This window comes from Euphorbia lathyris, chromosome 8 (assembly GCF_963576675.1).
Source record: "Euphorbia lathyris chromosome 8, ddEupLath1.1, whole genome shotgun sequence".
Classification (NCBI taxonomy): domain Eukaryota; kingdom Viridiplantae; phylum Streptophyta; class Magnoliopsida; order Malpighiales; family Euphorbiaceae; genus Euphorbia; species Euphorbia lathyris.
The window spans coordinates 30,561,070-30,580,926 of record NC_088917.1 but is presented as its reverse complement, the minus strand read 5'-3'; the positions used below and the strand labels follow the sequence as shown (position 1 = coordinate 30,580,926).

The following is a 19,857-nucleotide window of genomic DNA, read 5'->3' as shown; positions in this document are numbered from 1 at the left end:
CGTAGACATACAACGAACTCATGCCTCTGATGCTGAGTGTCATTCTGCTGAGCTTACTCAACTAACACCATAACGCAACTTCTGACTGAACTCAAAAGTCTTAAGGAGCTTTTGTGTGTGCTCACCGATATGGTTGCTCAGCAGCCAAAGCAGGAGTTTGCTACAAAGATGGCTAACCTTCATCTGCACATGGTCCACCACATGGATACCATTGAAGGAAAGCTGAACGCCTTATCTGCCGCAAACTCTGGTGTGGCTCAGTCAGCACAAGTAGCTCAAGCCTTCACTCAACTCAATACTGAGCTCACTACCACTAGAGACTTGGTTTCATCTTCCTCTCAATGCACTATCGAGCAAATCGCCGAAGGTATTCGTATGCTCAGCTTATCCCGTGAAGAGATGAAAACCGACCAGGCGAAGTCATCTGAAATCTTTCAACTCGCCAAGTCTACTTATCAGCATGTCACACATCAATCCAATCAGCGCCATCACTATGATGCTGCACTACTCAAGATGTAGCATCAGTCCTACGCCAAAATGATGGAATCCATTAGCTGGATGGGCAAGTCACTTCAGTTTATACTCAGCGTCATCAGCTCCCATATGGACATTCCGGCGTCAAACATGGCTGGTGGGATCCAAGTATTTGACGGGCTTAAGCACAGTACGGCTCAACTCCAATAATACTCAGCCTTGCTAACTCGTGTTGTTGATCAAGGGAAGTTTTATGCTGCTGTCCCTCAGCCCATTGATGCTGGAAAAATGGGGGAGAAAAATAAACAACCGGCAGAAGGAACTCAAAAGAAGATTCATCCTGGTTCAACTTCTGATGTCCCTCCCAGCACACAACCTCAGCGACAAGATACAACAAAGTCCAGTCAGCAAACCAAACCCAAATCGAACCAAGTTTCTGTCAACATTAGACGATAGATGTTTTATTTTGTGTAAACTTAGTATTTGCTGACTACATGTTTCTTGCTCTGCTGAGTTAATATATTATCGTATCTTCTATGAAGCATCTGTGTTATCTGTCTATCGCTTTATGCTTATCTGTTGTGTTGATCTAGATTCATGACTTGTCTCACATGTCTTCTTACTCAAACTCATTGAACAGAATAACTAAAGCCTGTAAACGTAAAAATTAATCAAGTACTTGGCCACTGAGTAAAACTACTCAGCCTCAACTAACTCACTCAGCCTGCTCTGATATCTGAACTTAATCTTTCGCTTAACTTAATATCGAAACTGGGTATAGTGAGAATTATCCAAGTACTGACTTTATTCTGAAAACTGACTTCAGACTTACTTGATTAAACCTTGAAATGTTTAAAGTAAAACTAAGTTAGTAGTTCAACCCTTACGGGGGAGAATCTTAAGAAGTTAAGAAAAGGTCAATCATCATGGGGGAGCTCAACACTGAGTTCCTTATTGAATATTTTTGCCAACATCAAAATGGGGGAGTTTGTTGAAACACCTTTCCACATGATTTTGATTTGACAAAATTATTTAACAAGAATTAAATCTCCATGATAAAAATATTCCAACACATTAAAGTTAAATGCTTTGATTTATTTGTACTAATGTGTTTGTTCAATGTTGAGTTATTTAAATCTATAAGACATCAAGTTGTAAGGCCCAAAGGCCCACAAGAGAAAGCCAAGTCCAAGTCAACGTGTCAATGCCTCATGGCCCGAGCAGATCAAAACGCATGTCGTACTGAGTAAAACGCAAGCCCAGCAATGAGAAGGATCGAGAAGCCTTCGACCAAAAGCTTCAAGATGAAGCTACTGAGTTGAGCGACAAGAAAGTCAGGTCAGTGGCTGACCTGAATAAACTTGGAGACAAAGTATTTCTACTTCGGGTAAAGTTCAGAAGACGCAGAAAGCTGTCTAGAAGACTTTACCATAAATGTGGAAACATTCTGTCCTGTCTGACGAAAAGCTGCTGAGCACTGCCGAAGACAGAAGATACAAGGTTTTGATTGGCTGAGGACGCTGAGCACGTACTGAGTGAAAGTGACAGGAAGCCGTTTCCCTCCAACAGTTATTTCGAAATTCGAAATAACCAGTGCATCAAGTGTCACTATAAATAGTCCACTCAAACGCTTCATTCGATGCAGATCTTCAATCAAGTCGAAACGCTGACCAAATTGATATTCGAAGTTCTGTGAGAAAAGCAAAGTAAAATCTTACACCAATTCCAATTCTGTGTAAAAGTCTAGAGTGATTCAAATCATCTAAAGTGTCTTAGCAATTGTTGTTTAGGACAAGTAAACACTTATCATTTCTAGAAGTATAGAAAGGAGAAGCTGAGTACTCGGTCATAGTACTCAGCGGTAGAAATAGGAGTGAGTAGAGGAATAGAGGAAGGTACTCTTGTATACTCAGCTTGCTATTGTAAAAGGTTTGTGCTCTACCTTTAAAGAGCTCAGTAGATGATTCTAAAAAGCTCGGAAGGTATTCCGGGGACTAGACGTAGGCGAAGAGGCCGAACCAAGATACGTCTGCTGAGTAATATCTTTCTAACCCTTATCTCCTTAAATTATTGCTTGCTATAACACTGCCTAGTTAAACGCTAAAACGAACATAAGCTGAGTTGAGTGAACTGAGAAGCTGAGTTCATGAATAGACTTAAGTGTTATATCCTGACTCAAGGTTAGATCCAGATTTAGTCACCCGTTGACTAAGCTTGTATCTAAAACTTACTTAGTTCCACTGTGCGAAAAGACTTCGAGAAAGTCTAAGTTAAAAATTAATAGTCAGCCTTACGTGAAATTTTTTTAAATAGTTCCTAACCCCCCCTTGGAACTAATATTATCACGTTACACGGGACCAACAATATGAATGTCACAATCCAAACTGTAAAAAATATCTAGGTTGTTACGGACTGCTAGTCCAACTTGTTGTTCACAAATCCTAGGCCAAACCGAACTGTATTCTCTGTTACTCCCCTTAAGTTGTACATGGAGTTCCTGAACTGCCAGCTTGTTCGGTAATAACTGAAAACGGCTCTGATGAAGAGGTTTAGTAATGACATCAGTTGTCATGATCCTCAGTAAAGATGTAGCGAACAATAAAAGCTTGAGATTTGATCTTGTCCCGAACAAAATAAAAATCAATCTCCAAATGTTTGGTAGATGTTTTACCCTTAATTAGATTTGGAAAAATTAAGCAATTAATTGATCTGATTTGGTCTGAATTGGAGAACTTAAGGAAAATTGGAGTTGCCAGAGCCACTTGTGATTTTGATCAGGGGCCGATTTCATAGTTACGTGAATAATCCAGCCTAAATTGCTTAGATTCAAGAGATTGGGGATCAATTAGATAAATTCAGTAAGAGCATGGGGAAAATGTTATTTGTTTTGAAAATATGAAATTATACCGCCAAAATAAGAGAGAAATGAAGTAGGAGAAGACATGGCATAGTGGAGGAAGGAGCAATTGGGGATCTTTTTGGGTTGGCAGTTAGATCAGGCTTAGCTGTTACAGATCTTCCTTGAGATAGATCAGAACTTCCTGGAGCTTATAGGAGACGTGGGGCAATTATGGATTGGAGATAGTGGGGAATGTCAGTTAGTTGTAGACCTGGGCATGGGCCGACGAGCCCGCCCAGACCCATACCCATTTAGCAGGACTTGAACACATGAAAATGCTATCAGGCGCGGCCGGCCCGAACCCGTATAAACCCGCCAAAAATTAGACGGGCTTGGGCTTTGCTAATTTTACATCGCGCCGGCCCAGTCCGGGCCGATATAAAATAATATATATATATATATATATATATTATAATATATTCTTTATAAAGATAAATATAAATAATTTAATTTTGCTGGTTTCATTATCTTTGAATTAAAATTTTCAGCTAGGCTTAACTTATTATTTTAATATAGATAGTACTGATTTTTTTTAATTACACATTAATATAAATTTTATTGTATTTTATTTTTTTAATATACAGATGGGCTTGGATGAGCAGGCTCGGGATTCATATCTTAGATCCGAGCCCAGCCCGAGCCTGACTAAATTTCTTACGGACTGAGCTGGGCCTGGGCTCATCAGACTTTATTAAAAGTCCGACAGGCCCGGCCCGAGCCGGACCATGCCCAGGTTTAGTTAGTTGTTCAAGAGAGAGAAACGGTATAAGAGGGAAATTTCGAAAGGAAGAAAGACATAACTCAATACACAAAAAAACCAGATCGAATTCCAACAATTCTTCAATGGACTTTAGATAATCTGCAAATTTAGTTTATTTACTATTTTGTTCATCTTTTAATTGTAAGTTCTAGCTTTCTAGTTATTTCAATTACTCAATTTCAAATCAATTCAAGTCTATTTACAATTTTTGGCAAATTTTCAATTTAGTTAAGACCAGTCTTCTAGATTTAACTATAAACTCTAAGCTTTTTTCATGTCGTCATCGTCTTTCTTGGTCGGTCGCCAATAACATCGAAACAAAGATTCGGTTAGTAGAATTTTAAGATCTCTACAGACTTTGTAGAAGCTAAAGAGCTCTAGCCAGACATTTGGGGTGATTTGGCAGGGGCATAGGTTAAATTCTTGCAGGACTGAAACGACGCCTTCATGAAGAGGAAAAGTCATCTCCCACTCCATGTATTGGGTAAAAACCCTTAATTTCACTTTAGAGGGAGGATTGTGGGCTCTTTCGTTAGATTTTGGAAGGGAAATGGTCATTGCCTCCAGCCAATCGTACTGCTCTCTTATCTCTTTGAGGTTTTCTTCAGTTAAGGAGGAAGGTTGATCGGGGATTATGGGATTAATTTTTCTAGGTTTCTTAACTTCTTTAGCATCTTCGGGAGCTTGGGAATGGCAGATTTTCTTGGTAGTGGCTTTAGGAGCCATGAGAAACAAAGAAAGTTGCAGTAAAACGAAGAAAGTAAATGTTCAAAGAAACTTACAGTTTTGCCAAATGCCAAAAATCGCAAAAGTAAAGGAAGAGATGCATCCGCAGAGCTTGTTTGAATTTATAGAAGAAAAGAGAGAATGAAGAGTTTTTCTTCAACCTGTCAAAGCACTTATTACTGAAATTTAATAAATGCTTCAGGGGAAAGCAATGCGTTAAATAGGGGAGTCAGGATGACATCATTACTGTTAGAAGTAATGATGGAATGAAAGTAGCCGAAGAAGCCCTAAAGAGCTCTTCAAAAGACTCTTGGGGGGGCTCCTGATGCGGTATTGAGTAACGTAACGGGCTTAACTGAACAAGCCCATGCCCATTAAATGCCATAACATTAGGCCAACCTATCAAGAAGGACCTTTCCGGAAGAAATGATAGAAAGAGAGCTTCAGATGTCAATACATACGCTCAACTCTGTATATTATGGAATTATAGGGTCTGAACCTATGATATGTTGACACGTGTACAAAGGCACAAACCAAGAGGTAAAAAATTATCTATAAATAGCGTGGAAATCATTACCACAAAAACATAATTCTTTACAATACATTCTTACTAAACTGTTTTCAACTTAGTATTCTCATCACTGACATAAGCATTGAAGAGGGTTTGCCGAATTCTGGTCCTTGTCTGACTGTGTTCTTCCTTCTCAAGTGACTTGAAGCAACCAACTAACGTGAAATTGGATATTCTGATACCACAAGTGTTCTTGAGCTCATTATGAAGTGGGTTGACAAGTGTCACTGGGATATTCCATTTGATGTCGACCATGGGCAAGTAGAGGTTGAGCATAGTAGTCGGGTTAGTGGAGTAAGTGATAGAGAATTCTGGGCATATTCAACTCAAGGTCATGTTGGGGTTTTGAAGAGTGCTCATGGGATCGCTCCTAATTAGTTTTACATGTCGTCGGGACACTCCATTTAAGGTTGGCTATGAGCAGAAGAAGGTTGTGGCGATATTCTAAGTTAGTGATGTGGAGACCGAGAGGATTCGAGAGTAGTCCGTTCGACAGAATGTGGGGATTTTAAAGAGCATCCAAGCACTTGTTGGGAAGTGGTTTGATAAGCTTCATCGAGACATACCATTTGATGCAGGTAGGACTTGGAAGATGAGCGTCATGACAAATGAGAATCGGGAGACACAAGTTGAAATATGGGGGAAAGTTCGTGTGAAGAAGGCGGATCCCGAGATATGTGGAATGAGCTTCGTGAATTTAGTCCGAACAACGCAGTGGTTCGACTTGAGAGTCTGGAGTCCACTCAAAGCTATCAAGTTTTGTCCATACGTAATGAGCAATTTGAGGTCAAGTTATTTTCAAGAGAGAGTGAATGATGTGGAGCATTTCCTCAAGGGTTCGAGTCGCGACGAAGGGAATCAGGTGAAACACGAGACAAGATCGAACATTTGCAGAAAATGGCCAAAATATACCAAATATGTCCCCACACGGCGTGTGGTGCTCATTCTCAGAAGGAGCTAGGCGTGGTATGCCACACGTCGTGTGGCACCCATTTTTTGCAGCGAAGAATTTCGTTTTAGCGACGGAAAATTAACTTTCAGCAACGAAATATTGATTTTTAACGACGGTGAGCCAGTTTTCAGCCCAAGAAAAAGACACACAAGGCTAGGGGATAAAGGGACCAAAGCTGTCTCAATTCCTTACATTTTTTATTTACAATTATGTCATTTTGACTTTATTGTTTGTGCTTTTAGTTCTAATTTTCTAAATGTCATTTTAGCTTTTCATTCCTATTCTACCTGTATTACTCTTTATTATTTGTAACCCTAATAATATCATTTACATTTTATTAGAGAGAGCTATATAAATCCTCTTATTTATAAGGATGCTTAACTTTTATCAATACAAAATATATTTCCTTCCTTGCGAAGCTTTGTTAAGGTTTTCAACCTTCAACAATGTGGGATCTATGATTTCCTACGGTTTAGTCCTAAAACTGAGGATTAACTTGTCTAGTTTAGCTAGAGAAGAACCTTTCTTTGTTGATTTAGGATTAAAATCAACTCGTCTGAAACCGATCTGTATCATTTTCACTCGGGATTTAGACATCATGTTCCAAGACATCTAGTCTTCACTCGTAGATCTACAGTACACTTTTCTACAATGTTATGAATATGATTTTTTTATAGAAAAAGGTATCTCGTGTTTTATACGTGTTGAACAGAAAAAAAAATATATCTCTAAATCTATTATGAAAAAAAACACAATAAGTGATATTTAACGCTCTAAAAAAATGATGTAAAACATGTAAATATAATATCAATGTCTAAAATTGGTGTAACTTAATATTAGGCTTAATACATCATTTGTCCTTTGAACTTGTCCAAAAAGCTTGATTGGCTTTCTGAACTTTCAAAGTGTCCCAATAGCCCCCTCAACTTGCATAAAATGTTCAGTTAGCCCCCTGAACTTGTGCAAAATATAATGAATTGATCACTTGGTCGCAAAAAAAGTAAGTTAAATGCGGAAGACGTATTGCACGAGTCTTAAAAAAAGTAAAACGACCAAAATCGGGCTATGCAATTCTAATATTAGAGAAGACAAGTGGTATAGTTGAGCAAGTAATAACTTCATTTTTAATTTATTTTTGAATTAAGTAATAACATTCTAAGATGTGTGGAATATGTCTTCCGCATTTAACTTACTTTTTTGCGACCGAGTGATCAATTGATTACATTTTACGTAAATTCAGGGGGCTAACTTAATATTAGATCAATCTTCTAGATTTAACTACGAACTCTAAGCTTTTTTCATGTCTTCATCATCTTTCTTGGTCGGTCGCCAATAACACCAAAACAAAGATCCAGTTAGTAGAATTCTAAGATCTCTACAGACTTCGTTGAAGCTAAGGAGCTCTAGCCAGGCATTTGGGGTGATTTGGTAGGGGCATATTGCAGGACTAAAACGACATCTTCGTGAAGAGGAAAAGTCATCTCCCACTCCAGGTATTGGGTAAAAACCCTCAATTTCATTTTGGAAGGAGGATTATGGGCTCTTTCATTAGATTTTGGAAGGGAAATGGTCATTGCCTCCAGCCGATCGTACTGCTCTGTTATCTCTTGGAGGTTTTCTTCAGTTAAGGAGGAAGGTTGATCGGGGATTCTGGGATTAATTTTTTTGGGTTTCTTAACTTCTTTAGCATCTTCGGGAACTTGGGAATGGCAGATTTTCTTGGTAGCGGCTTTAAGAGCCATGAGAAATAAAGGAAGTTGCAGTAAAACGAAGAAAGTGAAGGTTCAAAGAAACTTATAGTTTTGCCAAAATGCCAAAAATCACAGAAGTAAAGGAAGGGATACGTCCGCAGGGCTTGTTTGAATTTATAGAAGAAAAGAGAGAATGAAGAGTTTTTCTTGAACCTGTCAAAGAACTTATTACTGAAATTTAATAAATGCTTCGGGGGAAAGCAACGCGTTAAAGAGGGGAGTTATGATGACATCATTACTGTCAGAAGTAATGATGGAATGAAAGTAGCCGAAGAAGCCCTAAATAGCTCTTCAAAAGACTCTTGGGGGGCTCCTGATATGGTATTGAGTAACGTTATAGGCTTAAACGAACAAGCCCAGACCCATTAAATTCCATAACATAGGCCAGCCCATCAAGAAGGACCTTTCCGGAAGAAATGATAGAAAGAGAGCTTCGGATGTCAATACACACGCTCAACTCTATATATTACGAAATTATAGAGTCCAAACCTATGATATATTGACACGCGTACAAAGGCACAAACCAAGAGGTAAACAATTATCTATAAATAGCGTAGAAATCATCACCACAAAACATAATTCTTTACAATAGGACTTGGGAAGTGGTTTGACAAGCTTCGTCGAGACATACCATTTGATGTCGGTAGGACTTGGAAGACGAGTGTCACGACAAATGAGAATCAAGAGACACAAGTTGAAATATGGGGGAAAGTTCGTGTGAAGAAGGCGGATCCCGAGATATGTGGAATGAGCTTCGTGAATTTAGTCTGAACAACACAGTGGTTCGATTTGAGAGCCTGAAGTCCACTCAAAGCTATCAAGTTTCGTCCATACGTAACGAGCAACTTAAGGTCAAGTTCTTTTCAAGAGAGAGTGAATGATGCGAAGCATTTCCTCAAGGGTTCGAGTCGCGGTGAAGGGAATCGGGCGAAACACGAGGCCAGACCGAACATGTGCGGAAAATGGCCAAAATAGGCCAAATATATCCCCACACGGCGTGTGGTGCTCCTTCTCAGAAGGAGTTGGCCATGGGGTGCCACATTGCGGCGAAGAATTTCTTTTCAGCAACGGCGAATTAACTTTCAGCGACGAAATATTGATTTTTAGTGACGATGAGCCAGTTTCGGCCCAAAAAGAAGATATACAAGGCTAGGGGATAAGGGGACCAAGGCTGCCCCAATTCTTTACATCTCTTATTTACAATTATGTCATTTTGACTTTATTGTTTGTGCTTTTAGTTCTAATTTCCTAAATGTCATTTTGGCGTTTCATTCCTATTCTACCCGTATCACTCTTTATTATTTGTAACCCTAATATCATTTACATTTTACTATAGAAAGCTATATAAAGCCTATTATTTATAAGGATGCTTAACTTTTATCAATACAAAATATATCTTCTTCTTTGTGAAGCTTTATTAAGATATTCAACCTTCAACAATGGGGGATCTATGATTTCCTACGGTTAGTCCGTAAAACTCGGGATTAAGTCCTTCTAGTTTAACTAGAGAAGAACCTTCTTTGTTGATTTAAGATTAAAATCAACTCGTCCGAAACCGATCCATATCATTTTCACTCGGGATTTAGACATCATATTCCAAGACATCTAGTCTTCACTCGTAGATCTACATTACACTTTTCTACAACGTTATGAATATGATTTTTTTTATAGAAAAAGGTATCTCGTATTTTATACGTGTTGAACAGAAAAAAAAATTATATCTCTAAATCTATTATGAAAAAAAAAACACAATAACTGATATTTAACGCTCTAAAAAAAATTGATGTAAAACATGTAAATATAATATCAATGTCTAATATTGGTGTAACTTAATATTAGGCTTAATACTCTGAACTTGTTCAAAAAGCTTGATTGGCTTTCTGAACTTTCAAAGTGTCCCAATAGCCCTATCAACTTGCATAAAATGTTCAATTAGCCCCCAGAACTTGCGTAAAATGTAATGAATTGATCACTCGATTGCAAAAAAGTAAGTTAAATGCGGAAGATGTATTGTACGAGTCTTAAAAAAAGTAAAACGACCAAAATCGGGCTATGCGATTCTAATATTAGAGAAGACAAATTGTATAGTTGAGTAAGTAATAACTTCATTTTTAATTTATTTTTGAATTATGTAATAACATTCTAAGATGCGTGGAATATATCTTCCGCATTTAACTTACTTTTTTTGCGACCGAGTGATCAACTGATTACATTTTACGCAAATTCAGGGAGTTAACTGAACATTTTATGCAAGTTGGGGAGACTATCAGGACACTTTGAAAGTTCATGAGGTCAATCAATTTTTTTAGACAAGTTCAAGAGACAAATGATGTATTAACCTTAATATTAGTACTATTTAATAGCATTAGAGATAAAATTAGACTCCATACCCAATTTATAAAGGTAAAGGTAAATTGGCTTAACAAATAAAATACTGCATACCCATTTACAATATTCTTTTACCTCAATGCATATTATTCTTCATGTTAATATAAACTATAATAAAAGTACATTTAAAGATGAATGTACGAATATGACATATACATTATAAACATTTTTTTAGGCTTATAATGAAAGAAATTGAGAAGATGTTGAATCTGAGATCCATCTTATCTAGGGAAGTCTTACTCACTCACTCACTGCATTGACAGGCAGGAAAAAAAAGTAAAAATAAATATCCAAATTGTAAAAATAAAAATAAAAGTGTGGAAAAATGAAGAAAAAACATTTAGCACAGATGAAGATTCCATCTGGGTAAGGATCTTGAAAAGGTTAAAAACATAGATAATATGAGATTTTACCCCTTTTGGTTCTCTCAAAATCAGAGCTCTTACTTCAATTTCAAAAAAATGGCTTCTTTTCTTTCTTTCTTTCTTTCTCCCTCCAATTCTTCTCTCTCCTACGCACCCACCCATGATCACGTGTCCGTTTCAGCTACTACTACATCGTGCTTTTCGCTTCATACAGCCAGCCAGCCAGCCAGCCCACCATCGCGACACAGTCTGAGAAAATAGCAGTAGCAGAAACAATAGGCAAAATTTTGAAATAAAATGACCCCAAATTCGATCAAAGGAAAATGGGGGTTTCAGATTTCAGAGTTGCAGGCTTTTCCACAGCCGTCTTTACCATTATTACCATTATCATTATTACCATACACAAAGGTTGTGTGTCCAGAAATATCAGATCTTTCACGCACAGTCTGTGACTCTTTTTATCCTTATTATTTTACCTTCTTCCCTTCCTCACCCCCTTCCTTCTTCTTCTTCTTCTGCATCTATAAATGACACCTTTTTGGGGCTTTTTTACAGCCATGTCCTCTTCTGTATTTTCTCTTCTTTCTGGCTCACAATTATCTTTGTCAGATTATGCAATTACTGCATCTGCCACTGCTTTCACACCTAACATTATTTTTGTCCCTTGCTACTACCCCTATTTCTCTTTCTAGTACTGCTTCTTCTTTTGCTCTCTCTTCTCTTTCATTTCTCTTCTTCTTTCTTTTCCCCCTTTGCCTCCTTTAATGGCACCGCCACTACCTCATTTTAAGGTTAAGCCTCCTACTAAACCCGGTGCTTCTTCCACTGTTCCGTCGTTGCCGCCGCCTTGCCCCAAGTCTCCGCCGCAGTATCCTGATTTGTATGGGAAGCGCAAGGAATTTGCCAAAGTGCAGATGCTTGAGAGAGAGATCGGTTTTTTAGAGGTGGGGTTTTTTTCTTTTTTTTTTCTTACTGTTCTTTCTTTTTTTTGGCGCCCATGATATGACTGCTGTAAAATTACAAATCTTTACGATCAAATACAGGAAAAATATACGAAAATTTTCCAACCCAAATGATGGAAAACTAAAAATTCACTGTTATCTCTTCTTCATTGTAAAGATTCAATCTTTGTGCTCTCAACATTGAATTTAAGCATATTAGGTTAGACTATTTACACTTTCTCAATAGAAAATCAACCCTTCATTTTGATCATTTCACAGCAGAATTACTAGAGTGCTTTGTTGAAGATGCTCTTTGCCTCTTATCATACACCATATCAATGAGTTGATTCCTCTGAGTCTATTACTAGATTCCCAATGTTCAGTTCAAATTGGGGTCAAATTTTTTTTTTGTTTTGATATGTGGCAACATTCAGATGTGCCAGATATGGTTATAATTTGAAGTTAGTAAACGTGGTCCTGATCAAACACCATGTGATTTTTCAGTCATTTCTGTTTGACCACGAGAGCTGATCAGAACTAGCTATTAATGTTTGTTGAACTAATAATTCATATCGTGCAAGTTCGTGCAAATTGAGTCATTTATTTTGTACTGTTGCTAAATTTACAATTGGGGATTTCACTTTGACCAGGAAGAACTAAAATCAGTTGAACGTCTACAGCCTGCTTCCAGATTGTGCAAAGAGTAAGTTTGAATTGCTTAGCTGATTAATTAACTTTTTGAGTTTGATTATGTTTTGATTTACTAGCTGAATTGATTGAAGTAATATCCTGCAGGGTCACTGATTTTGTTGTGGCAAATTCAGATCCTTTGATACCTACGTAAGCATCTTATTACTAATCTTTACAGGTTTGAAGAGGAATTTCAGTTACATTTATGTTTTCCTTCCCGTTTTTTAAGCAGGAATCGGAAGAATCGAAGGTCTTGTCGATTCTGGAGGTGGCTATGGTACCATTTTTCTAGTCCCTTTGCCTTGTTAATCCATTAAGTTTCCATATGTTTGATGATATCATAATTTGAATTCTGTAGTTATGATTATGTTCACCATAGCATTTTCATGTTCATAATACTCCGGAACTAGTGTTTTTGCGCCTTAATTCCTGAAAAAAACTGATGCTGATGAGCTTACGTTGTTGCCTGCAGTGGAATACCCTGTTTCAGTTTATCATGGATATGTTGTTCCTGTTGTTCGGGATGCTCTCTTTGTCGAAAACCCTCAAGTTGCTGTGATTGTAACCCGTCGAACTGGTGTTCATGTCTCCGCTGCCCAACCCCAAACTGGCAGTGTTGCACATGCTCATGCTCGTGCTCGTGTTCATGTCCAAAATCGGACTGCTGTAAAAGACCTTCATGTAGCTGTAACTGCTGCAAATGTGGAATTCCAAGACCTTCATGCAGCTGTAATTGCTGCAAATGTGGAATGCCATCATGCCCAGATTGCTCTTGCTGCAAATTTTCATGCAATTGCTGGACATGGTTATGTTGCTGTCCAAAGTGGAAATGCTCTGCTCCTAAATGTCCTAATTTCAGTAAATGTCTTAAGGTATGCTTTTGTTCTAATTGTACAAAAACATGTTGTTGTAATCCATGCTGTTTACCATTTTAACACTTTACTTAAGCTATACCCTTTCAATTTCTTTTGGTTGCCTTGGCTAAGCATTGCCTAAATCTACAGGCTTAAGTTTTTTCTAATCCATTTCATATGGTTTTGTCCAATTGGATCATCTATAATGACCCCAAAACCTAAACTTTGAACCAATATAGACATTATTGATCAGATATCTGAGGCTACCTCGTATGCAACCCGATAAAACACATGAACCTAATGCGAATTTAATGGATTAGTGTTTTATTAAAGAGGTAATAGATCATTATGCTAATTTGAAAATCACACTGATACTGAAAGTTATTCTTATATCTCATGATATTCTTACATGTCACTATTAAAGTAAAAAGTTTCTATAGTCCCTAAAATAATAGTTTTGTCCATCAGAAGCGGTCGCTAAAATATATTTTGACCTAATAAAACTACTAAACTAGCAAATTTATGACAATAAAATCTTTATGATCAAATCCGACAATTTTGATTACCAAAAAGTTGTTGTGGTTGCCATGTCAACAATACGATGTGTTGCCATGTGGCACGTAAAAAGTAAATGAATTGGAGGGATAGATGTTAAGGATATTCAAAACAAAAATTGCACGTAATATGTATGCATGATATGAAATCGACATTAACTTGAGTTGATGCGATAATAATACAATATGTTTGGGGTTTGCTTAAAGTTAACTTATTTAACACTAACTCGATACTTACATGGCACGAAAAGGGAACTAAGCTGGTTAGGCAACAGTGGTTAAGGTAAACATGAAAAAGGAGTAGTCATATCAGAGTGATAGAGATAGAGATAGTTGGTAAAAAATGGGAAGACACAATCTGAAAGGAGAGTGAGAATCCATAGAAGAAATACATAGATATATAATTGAAAGAAAGAAAAAAAGAAAGAAAGAGAGGACCTACAGCTAGAATGAAATTATTGGTGGAGAAATAATTGAAAGAGCAGGGGCAGGGGCAGGGGCAGGGCAGGCCTTATTCTCGATGGGGTTATGGTTGTTGGTGCATATGCATACGGATCACTGAGCAGAGAGAGAGAGAGAGAGAGAGAGAGAGTGATGGCTTTAAATCTGCAAATACAAATAAAGAAAAAGAAAAAGAAGAGTCTGAAATATAGCAGAGATGTGTCTTATCAATTCAAAGAAAAAGTAATGGACAGTCTTTCTCTTTGTCAACAATGCAAAGTTAGGCACCAGTACTGCCTAAAGATACCAAAATTAGGGCCAATCATTTTAACAAAGAATGGGCTTCCTTGCCCTGCCTTACACTATTTATTTCAACTTTTGCTGCCTTTGAGAAATAGTGTCTTTTGAACCATGTAACATTACTATTCTGCTACAGTTGCAACCTAAGGCCCAGGAAGAGACTAGAATAGTTAGCCCAATTTGCTGGCTATGCCTAGTGGACATGACAAGCCTAGAGGGGTTTGCATGCCATAGAGTAAGAGAAAGGAAATTAACTTGAGTTAGTGGGCTTGGTTCCTTAGGCAAATTATCTTTGGATTCTTTTTCTAGGAATATTGCAATAAATATTTGTTGTTGCATTAATAGAGGACAAAGTAATATGGGATGAGTAGCGGACGAGGTTGCTCTAAGGTGTTTACGGCATTGCTTCTGAATTATACAAGCAGTCTGAAATATTGGTCTCTTTCAGGATAAAACAGTCCAGTCACAAAGGAATATGATTCTGAATTTCACAGCTCATAATCAGTTAATACATACACTCGAAACAATTGATCAGTTCAATTTTGGAACAAAAAAACTGTTTGAGGAAGAAACTGTTTATGAAAAAAATGCAGTGTATTAGAATGCGAAAATTGATAATATTTATAGCTGAACAAGAAGCAGTCTTTTTATATTAGTCAAGTGGAGCAAAAACGGAAACAATATCAAGATAGTGGTGAGACTAAATCCACTAGACTAATTCAACTTAATAAAATAGATATTGAGAAAATAATTTATTTAATTAAAATGATTTTTGAAAATTTTAATTAAATCAATAACGAAAATTTCCCAAAACACACCAACTCAATCCAACCCAGACCCACTCGGTCACACGATGGCAGCGCGGGTGTATGTGGTGGTCAAGCATCATATAGGTTCTAACTTTTTACAAAAGTGAGATACTCTTTAGAGTACACTTAAGAGTGTGAGGACCCTCTTAATAAATTGCACTTATAAATGAAAAAAAAAAAAATCAATGTGGGATGCTTATACCATCTTTTATCCTTGAGGGCAAATTTTAAAGCTTTCGGTGTCAATGTAAATTCAAACTTTTGGGCCTAGCTCAACAATCTTCAACTTGAATTTTTAAAAACATTTTACTAAGCAGTAGCATAAGATTGAGCATAGACAAATGTATCTTCCGATTTGAACTCTTGCATAATGCATATAATTCGGATTATACTAGAGTGACTCGTAGTCTTGAACTCTATCACTGACATTATACCACATCAAACCTTTTCAGGATGTAGTTCAAATAGCTCATGCATTTATGGCCATGTACATCTATCCTGGTATAATGAATGCTTTAGAGTTTTTCCCTAAACTCATAGGAAGCGGTTTCACTTCCACATTCACATAGATGAGTCTATCAGAAGTACTCTTCTAGCTATGTACTTACACATGAACTTTAATGATCAAATAAATTTAGTAATTCACCGTTAGATTTAGGTTTATTAAATTTAAGCCTTGGGATGCTTTGAATCCTCACCATCGGATTCTAATAAGCCTAGATCTAACGGTGAATGACCAAATACTACATGGTTATTAAGGTCCATATGATCAAAATCATGTCCTTCACTTCAAATGGAGCATAGATCTTATTAAGAGTTTCTACTACCTTTATCTAATATCGCATCAGGAAATTCATGCTTCAAAATGCATGATCTAAACTCCTATTACATCATAACTTGTACTTACCTATCGAACCTATTTGTTGGGATCTCTAGTCTATAGGTTGTGTTACCATTATGTGTAACTCATCACAGTATGGGCATAAGTCCCACACTTTTTAAGGTACTTTGGACTTTCTCTCTAGCTAATCCTTTCGTTGAAGGATCGACTAAATCTCTTCAGAATATACATGATTCACTCTAACATCTTCTTTAGAGAGTAGCTCTCTAATAGTGTCATGCTTATGACGTATTTGTCATTTTTTTTATCATTATAGTAATGGTTCTGAATGTTAGCATAGCTACGGTACTATCGCAGTGGATCAAAACTATTGGAATTGGTTTTTTCCATAAGAAAATCTTAACTAACAGACCTCTCAACCAGCCTGCTTCTTCATTTGTTGTGGCTATGGTGCATCAGACGACGGTTGCGCTTTGTCATCTCTAGCAGCATCACATGACAGATGCTTACTTGCGCTCTTTTTCATTTTTTCATTGTTACGATGACGGTATTATTATTAAGAACTAGACTTGTTCATGAACCCATTAGCCCGTCAAACCCGCCCAAGCTCGTCCATCATGGGTTGGGCTTGGACATGTATATTCATCATTTGACCTGGTCCGGCCCGAACCTGCATAAACCCGCATATAAAATGGGTTGGGCTTGGGATTATAAATCCGAGTTGGCCCGGCCCGGCCTGCTCCACCTCTCTATATATATAATTTTTTATTATTTTAGGATAACAATTACCCTAAAATAAATATTGATTAATTGATTGAATTTTAATATAAATTATGATATGTATAATACTTTACTTTTTTTAGTGGATATGTATAATATATATTATACACTGTTTTTTTTGGACCAAATATATTATACACTGTTTGTTGAACTGATTGTTAATTTATTCTTTTAAAAAAATTGATTATTAATAAAGATTTGATTTTGTTAAAAATTAAAAGTTACTTCACGTCTTACCAGTACATATTAATTTAATAAAAAAAATTTGAGAAAAATTAATTATATTTTAATTGTTAAAATTATAATTAATTTTTGTTTTTAATTATATATTAGTTGAACGGGTCGGGTTGGGTTTGACAATTCTTTTTTTAGCCTAGCCCAGTCCGGTCCGAGTCCTATGTGAATATATTAAGGGCCGAGTTGGGCTTGGACAATGTAAATATATGATAAACCCGATTAGGCCCGGTCCAACCCATGAACATGTCTATTAGGAACCATCATACTGGATGTATTCTAAAGACAGATCTTTTATATAGTCCGTCACTAGAGTGAGTGAAACACTGGAACTTTTACGTATAGTATGACATATGTTACGTTTGTATCTGCCATTGTAGTGTAGTTACGACAACAATTTTTTTTTTTTTTTTAAATTCTATCATAGTAAAGTCATTAAGATGAAAATGTATTTAGTTATACATGTCTTATGAGAGTATTTCACATGACATTTTTATTTTATAAACTGTTAAAACAATTAGTGCTATGTGACTACGTAGATTATTATACGACAGTTGGATTTTTCATTTATGTCATCTTAACGTTTTAGTATGACAGTATTTCATTAATCTGATGTCGTGTTACACATTATAAAATAACATTCTTTTTATTTTGATGCTCATTCGATGTTATAATAGACGACTGACTTTTTTATTCGATGTGTCGCATAACATGTACATATAATATCTTTTATGTAACCTCTTTCATGCACATGTACATATAACAATTGAAGTACATGATAGTACCGCAATTACAACAAAGCTGAAATATAGAAATAAACTTTACATATAACCACATATCCATTATTTACATAAACTAAGCTACTTATATATTTACACCAATTGTGCACAATATGTACATAGAACCAGTACCACATGGCATATCATAGGCTTCTAATTATGCTAGCATATTATGATTTTCGTACACTGTCTCTAGTGTTCTTAAAAAGCTTTGCACTAGGGCATAAGGTGTTCATGCAGGTTTACAGTCAAAGTAATAATATTTCTTTAGAATCTTCTCAATGTAGTGAGATTGATCTAAAGATATTCCATTTTCAGACCTATTTATCTCGATGCCAAGTATGATTTTTGTTTGTCCTAGATATTTCATGTCAACATTTTTACATAGCATGGATTTCACAACGTGAATATTAGATCCAAAAATCAGCAAGTCATCAACATATAAACATATAATAGTGCAAACATCGTTTTCATTTTTATAGTACATGCAAGCAGAGACACACAAAGCATTGACACTATACAGGCAGACAACAACTACATAGAGGAAGCCAGAGACACATCGAACACACATCAGGAAGAAGCAGCAAGAAGACCCATCAGAACAATGAGAATTCCTACATACTTGATGGACTATCACATAGCCATGATACAAGGACACCCCTTACCTTGCCTCACAAACTCACCACATTATCTATCAAAGCACTTGTCATACAACAAATTATCACCAGCCAAGCAAGCGTTTGCCATCAATGTCACTTGCCACATTGAGCCTGCATCATATAAACAAGCACAGTCATATGAAAACTGGAAACGGGAAATGAATGAAGAATTAGTAGCTTTAGAATCAAACCAAACTTGGTAATTCGTTATGTTACCTGAAGGGAAAAGACCAATCGTTGTAGATGGGTCTACAAACTCAAACAAAAGGCAGATGGTAGCATCGCAAGGTTCAAGGCCAGGCTTATGGCGAATGGATACACCCAGCAAGGAGTGAACTTCACGACCACCTTTGCCCATGTAGCAAAGTTTACCATAATAAGAGCTCTGCTCGCAATAGTTGTAGCTAAGCAATGGAATATACATCAACTAGATATTGACAATGCATACCTTCATGGGGATCTAGATGAATAAGTGTATATGACACTACCACCAGAGGTACAAGGAGATTCCACACAGCAAGTGTGTAAATTAAAAAATCCCTATATGGGCTCCGTCAAACAAGTAGACAATTGAATGCAAAGCTCACAAACGACCATCAAATCCATAGGCTTTCATCAATCAGCAGTTGACCCTTCGTTGTTCATCAGAAAAAAAACGACTCCACAACGGTAATGCTAATTTTTATGGACGATGTCATCATTACTGGGAATGACAGCCACGCCTTCAACAACGCTAAGAGACACTTTGATGAATCATTAAGCATCAAGGACCTTAGAGCCATATGTTACTTCCTAGGCTTTGAGTTCGCCTACAACACCCAAGGTCTCCACATGTCACAAAAAAAAGTATACATTAGAATTGTTACAAGAAATGGACTTTATTGACTGTAAACCAGCTTCATCACCAGCGTTACCAACCTACTGCCTTACCAGATGTCACTCCCTATCAATAGTTGATAGGGAAACTATTTTACCTCATCCACATTAGACCAGACCTTTCATACATAGTAAACCAACCATCACAACATCCAAACCAACTCACTTTAGATTATCAACAAAGAGTTCACAGGGTATTACGTTAACTTAAAA

The 19,857-nt window shown here is 36.8% G+C and overlaps 1 protein-coding gene across 1 annotated transcript; it reads left to right on the top strand.

Annotated features, from left to right (window-relative positions):
* The first annotated feature begins 10,754 nt into the window (after window positions 1–10,754).
* LOC136203006 (guanine nucleotide-binding protein subunit gamma 3-like) lies at window positions 10,755–13,541 on the top strand. The gene is made up of 5 exons (XM_065994034.1): window positions 10,755–11,830; window positions 12,478–12,530; window positions 12,623–12,667; window positions 12,750–12,794; window positions 12,990–13,541. Exons 1-5 carry the CDS (start codon window positions 11,651–11,653, stop codon window positions 13,450–13,452), a joined length of 786 nt encoding a protein of 261 aa, XP_065850106.1. The 5' UTR covers window positions 10,755–11,650; the 3' UTR covers window positions 13,453–13,541.
* Window positions 13,542–19,857: the final 6,316 nt, after the last annotated feature.

Bases quoted from the DNA above. Each gene is read 5' to 3' on its own strand.
- LOC136203006 (XM_065994034.1), top strand. From the start codon at position 11,651: ATGGCACCGCCACTACCTCATTTTAAGGTTAAGCCTCCTACTAAACCC. The intron at 12,668-12,749 runs GTAAGCATCTTA...TTTTTTAAGCAG, and splicing joins TCAGATCCTTTGATACCTAC to GAATCGGAAGAATCGAAGGT. The intron at 12,795-12,989 runs GTACCATTTTTC...TGTTGCCTGCAG, and splicing joins CGATTCTGGAGGTGGCTATG to TGGAATACCCTGTTTCAGTT.